The following is a 6,052-nucleotide window of genomic DNA, read 5'->3' on the forward strand; positions in this document are numbered from 1 at the left end:
CTGCAGAAAAACTGACTTCCCTCCACCTGCAGAAAGACTGACTTCCCTCCTCCTGCAGAAAGACTGACCTCCCTCCACCTGCAGAAAGACTGACCTCCCTCCACCTGCAGAAACACTGACTTCCCTCCACCTGCAGAAACACTGACTTCCCTCCACCTGCAGAAAGACTGACTTCCCTCCTCCTGCAGAAAGACTGACCTCCCTCCACCTGCAGAAAGACTGACCTCCCTCCACCTGCAGAAACACTGACTTCCCTCCACCTGCAGAAAGACAGACCTCCCTCCACCTGCAGAAAGACTGACCTCCCTCCACCTGCAGAAAGACTGACCTCCCTTCACCTGCAGAAAGACTGACCTCCCACCTGCAGAAAGACTGACTCCCCTCCACCTGCAGAAAGACTGACTCCCCTCCACCTGCAGAAACACTGACCTTCCTCCACCTGCAGAAACACTGACTCCCCTCCTCCTGCAGAAACACTGACTCCCCTCCACCTGCAGAAACACTGACTCCCCTCCACCTGCAGAAACACTGACTCCCCTCCTCCTGCAGAAAGACTGACTTCCCTCCACCTGCAGAAAGACAGACTCCCCTCCACCTGCAGAAAGACAGACTCCCCTCCACCTGCAGAAAGACTGACTTCCCTCCATCTGCAGAAAGACAGACTCCCCTCCACCTGCAGAAAGCACCACCAGGCCTCTGCTGTTAGTGGTCGAGGATGAACAAGGTTGTCTCTTTACTTTTGACATCGGATCCATATTTTGGATTGAATGCCCTTTTAAAACGTTTATTTTGTGCAGCCACAACTTCCCCCTCTTTCAGCCACAACTACCCTCTTTAAGCCACAACTACCCTCTTTAAGCCACAACTTCCCTCTCTTTCAGCCACAACTTCCCTCTCTTTCAGCCACAACTTCCCTCTCTTTCAGCCACAACGTCCCTCTCTTTCAGCCACAACGTCCCTCTCTTTCAGCCACAACGTCACTCTCTTTCAGCCACAACTTCCCTTGCTTTCAGCCACAACTACCCTCTTTCAGCCACAACTTCCCTTGCTTTCAGTCACAACTACCCTCTCTTTCAGCCACAACATCCCTCTTTCAGCCACAACTTCCCTTGCTTTCAGTCACAACTACCCTCTTTCAGCCACAACTACCCTCTCTTTCAGCAACAACTTACCTTGCTTTCAGTCACAACTACCCTCTCTTTCAGCCACAACTTCCCTCTTTCAGCCACAACTTCCCTCGCTTTCAGCCACAACTTCCCTCGCTTTGAGAAATGTTACAAACCGTGAACTGCCGATTGCCACCATTGTTTTCGCTTTAAACTGAATGCAAAGCAACTTTGGACAAATACCGAATTGTCTCTTGCCATGCCTTTTTATTTTACCAAGACGGAATATATATAAGCAAAGACATCTTGACACGTTTATTGTTTGTCTGCTTGGCTTGGTTGCAGGCCGAGCAGGACTGGTCAAGCCCAGCCGAGAGATGACCCAATTGGCCAGCTAACCCCTGGATCCCGCCCCTTCTCCCACCGTCCCGCCCTCCTGCAGTCGTTACACCTACTGACCGCGGGCCGTCTTTCCCTTTTCCCACCGTCTCATCTAGAGTAGACCTACTGTGACCCTGAAGCCATAGCGTTGCCCTCAGTCCCCAGAGCTTTCTCACCATCACAATGCTGCTGCCTTTGCCTTACAGCTGAAACCTGGCTGGAATGTGTGCCTTGATGTTGGGACTCTTCATAACAATGGACAGTTTACGGTTTTACTTGCAGTTGCTGAAAGAAACTGGTATCAGTCGTATGAAGCTAAATTGTTTAATAGTATTTTATGGCTGGGCTGTTTATATTATTTTTTTTACATTGTCATTTAGCTGACTCTTTTATCCAAAGCGAGTTACAAGTTCTGTACGACAGGTCATCAGGAAGGGTACAACTCTATCAGCTGAGTAACAATGTTCATCATTGCGTGTTACAGTGTAAGGTTAGTTAGGGTTAGATATATATATAATTTTTTTTCTCCACATTTTTTATCAGTGGAAATCATTTTGCATTGCGACTAAGCTTCGCTGGTCGTCTGAAAGCACTTAAGAGTACAAAAAGGACATTTCAACCAGGGAAAGGCATTTGTCCTTTTTATTTTCAGTTGTCATTCTGTGTTTAGGTACATTTAGCTATAGTCACAGGCCTACTGTAGCTTTCTAGCCTGTGTAATCATCTGATTAAAAAGTGCTGCTTTATTTGCATGTTCAGTCTGCTTAACACTTTGTATATACAGCAGTCTGATGGTCCAGACGACGAGTTTAACCCTTTCACTACAACACTGCAGAAGGTTAACATTTTACTACCACACTACAGACGGTTAACAGTCTGTAGTGTGGTAGTGAAAGGGTTAACCTTCTGTAGTGTGGTTGTGAAAGTGTTGACCTGTATTGTTGCAGTGAAAGGGTTACTGGATGCCACAGGAGCTGGTTCAGTTATATTAAACTGAACAAAGCATTTCTGAATGTGATCATCTGTCCTGCAACGAGCATCAAGAGAACGGTGCCGAACCGAACGAGAACATGATGGTACACAGCCACACACTGATCCAGCTGCAGGAGAGGAGAACATGATGGTCCACAGCCACACACTGATCCAGCTGCAGGAGAGGAGAACATGATGGTCCACAGCCACACTGATCCGGCTGCAAGAGAGGACTAGTTTCACTTGTGAATGTGGTAACAAGTCAAACCTTCATATTCAAAAAGACTTTCACTTGTGATTTTGGTAAAAACCTGTTGGAATAGAAATACTTTAATCACCCTGAGGGAAATTTGACACTACAATGTGTTGCCACCTATGTGGTTTGCAAGATGGACCTCCTTCGTAATAAAGACTTTGTGGGAATCTTTGTTTGGAGCCATTATGAGTTTTATTTAAATGTAGGGCTTACAGCTTTGGATCAGAAGATGTACCCAATACATATCCCAGTGGCATTACCGTCGGAGACCGATGCATATCAGAAGATGTACCCATATCCCAGTGGCATCACCGTGGGTACCGTCGGAGACCGCTGCATATCAGAAAGTGGACCCAGAGTGGTCTTATTGAATAGGATTATATCATTGTTTTCTAATTCCTCATTTCTGAATCGAACATGATTTTATGTGAAAACTGTTTAGAATCAAGGCGTCAGCATCCAGAGAGCGCACTCTGTTGAAATCTTAACAAATTGGACCATTTCAGTAACTTCTGGATGAGTAACAAACGAGTAAGGAAAATAGTTATTTGAGAATTGTAGGTACTGTACAAAGGTGCATACGGATTCTTCACACTTGTATCCAACTACACTATGACCTGCAACCACAGTTAAGATTTAATATTGTCTTTTACTCAATATTGTTTGTTTAGATTTCTGCTTCCCCGCAGTAAGGCTGCTGAGGCCTACACCCACATTCCTAAAATATCAAGTGTAAAGGCGTTAATAATTCACTTCGTAACACCAAAACCATTTTTATTTAACCCAACTTTGTCATGATCAATTACAATCGATCCATACATAAACATTTCACATACACATTTGTGTACGAACAGAAGACTTAAATATAATGCCTCTGAAACCGTTAGGATGCTCAAATGTTTGTCGAGTGTAACAAATCAATGAGCTCTTAAGTGCAACATCTGCCCTCTGGCAGGCAGGCTCAATTAAAACATCAGGTATTTAAAGAGGCATTTTGACAGGTATGACTCATACATTCCCTGACTGTCAATCATCCATCACCATCTCAACATCTGCAGGACGTTTAAGGCTCAACAAAAAAAGTGTGTGATTGTCTGTGTTTGTAGTTTAAAATGTTCATCTGGGCTGATTTGAGCTGGGCATCATTGCAAATTTGATTAACTTGATCTCATTGTAATCTATCATTTTGAAGATTTACTGGGCCTTACAACGCCATGCAATTACAGTGAATTCTTAGCACCCTAGGTAAAAAAAATATCAACAGAAAAAGGCTCACTAGAAGTACAGACCGGTGCATTTTTAGTAAATTAATAGTATTTTTTATCAATTTATCAAAATTGGAAAAAAGTCTAAATAGCACCCATCATCTGTACTATGGGTAATAGTGACGGGAGAGTGGCGGTTTATATTTTTTCTTTGAAACCTCAGTGACTGGACTTGAATAACACCCAGAAGCCAGTGACGTATCTCGTACTGAGTGTTCTGATGGGAGAGTCCAATGAATCTACACACTAAAGTCCCATTCAAATGTATTCAGAGGTGTTGGTCTCTGCTTTGGTAGCAGGAAAGAGAACATATCACCACTTCAGAGTTCTTCCCAAAGACTTGGATGAACTTTATAAAAAAAAAAGCTAGGACGAAGTCATAGTCGCATGTAAGCAAGTCCCACGTCACGACAGGCAAGTCGCAAGTAGGTCACAAGTCTTAAACTTAGGGTTTCGAGTCCTTATGTGTTCTTTGCCAAATTGAATGCCATCTCTACATTTTCAAACCAATAGAGTAGGCTATGGCTGTAGTGTTTGAGCTTTCTAAATGTAATATTCATATTGTTCTTAGTGATGAAGTCATTTCATAGGCCTAATCATTTTACATCAGTATAATGTTGCAGAAGAGGAAACTTGGCCTTGTGATAGTTTCAATAAATAAATACACAGAAGACTGAGGTCCTGCTCATCGTCTTCACTCCAGATGCTCGAAACAGGGTATTTAATTAATTATGAAGTTGAATGTTCTGTAAGTGAAGACCGTCTCTCAAGTGTATTTTCTTTATATAATGTATAAAGATCACAAAAAAGAAATTAAGGCAAGAATCAAGCCATAGGCTATATAGTCTGGGAATTATTGAAAGCCCAGGATAAAGGAAACCTCAATAGGCAATTCTATTTATTTTTTTAAGGACTAATGTTAATCCATTTTATTTTATTGCACAAGGTATAGTCTACAATGTAGTAGGAGATCCATCGATTCCCAGACCTTTCACTGAAATGCAAAGTTTGAGGTGAAACTGACGCAATGGCATTTTAATGGAACGGACAGTGCGGGGGAGGTGTTAGTTGGACAATGCCTAGGCTAACCTGCACTGTCCGCTTCCATTCATTGTGCTAAGCTAGGCTAACGTGCAGCCAGATAGCTTTCTACTGATATCCATCTTCTTGTCTCTCTGGAGAAGACTAAGCTAATTTCCCAAAATGTTGGCGTGTTCCTTTAACGTATGGATCAGTAGTGTAGAGACGGTATCGAATACAATTATCAAAACATTTTATAGCTGCAAACAAAACAAACAAACATGGGTGCAGCGGATCAGTACCTGCTGCAATGTCCTCCGCTCCAGCACCGACGACACTGCAGCGTCTTGAGCCGTGTTCCGTTTAGAATTCCTATTCCCTCCCCTCAACCACTTGTCCCCTTGCTCCGAGGCACAGGGGGCCTTTACCACAATACTATAGAGGGAAGAGAAGGGACAGACGTGAACAGAACGCACCCTAGTTCTCTGCCTACTCACAAACTGGCAGGTGCCAATTACAGAGGGTATTATATTATAACGTTAACAAGCAGGGAAATTAAGAGTTGATTCGCTGTACTTTATGGCAACATGTTTTTAGCGTTTGGGCTTGGGGAGAGTTATCAGGTCTATCAGGCTCACGAGTAGGTGTGACGATGCATCGATCCCCTAAGGTCGAATCGAATCGTGGTCAAATGAATATTGAATCGTTGCCTGAAGAATCGTAATCGAATCATGGAGTCAAAATATTTACACCCCTATTATTAACCTATAATCCATTCATGCTGAGTGAATCGGTTCCCCCAGCCACATTTAACTGATCAAAAATGTATCGAATCGAGGTCAAATGAAGAGATTTCATGATGCATTGAATCGTTGCCTGAAGAATCATAATCTAATCGAATCGTTGTGGGGTTGAATAGTCACACCCCTACTCACGAGTTTTTTCTTTATTTTTTTATGTGACTGGAGTTCACACCTCTGGAGGATACATCTATTTGATTTGATAAGAATTTCTCAGGATGCTAAGAATTGCGACATGTTTTGGCATGTTTT

General features: G+C 43.1%; 1 protein-coding gene across 4 annotated transcripts in view; it reads left to right on the forward strand.

Moving 5' to 3' along the window:
* Window positions 1-3,339, forward strand: part of caprin1a (cell cycle associated protein 1a) — a 76,324-nt gene extending 72,985 nt beyond the window's left edge. For all 4 annotated transcript variants that reach the window (XM_084309207.1, XM_084309209.1, XM_084309208.1 and 1 more), the window contains one exon: window positions 1,452-3,339. In XM_084309207.1, the coding sequence (XP_084165333.1) occupies window positions 1,452-1,504 (53 nt within the window). In that variant the 3' untranslated portion in view covers window positions 1,505-3,339. The remainder of the gene's footprint in view (window positions 1-1,451) is intronic.
* The last annotated feature ends 2,713 nt before the right edge of the window (window positions 3,340-6,052 follow it).

Source organism: Notolepis coatsorum (assembly GCF_963971535.1).
Source record: "Notolepis coatsorum genome assembly, chromosome: 2".
Taxonomy (NCBI): domain Eukaryota; kingdom Metazoa; phylum Chordata; class Actinopteri; order Aulopiformes; family Paralepididae; genus Notolepis; species Notolepis coatsorum.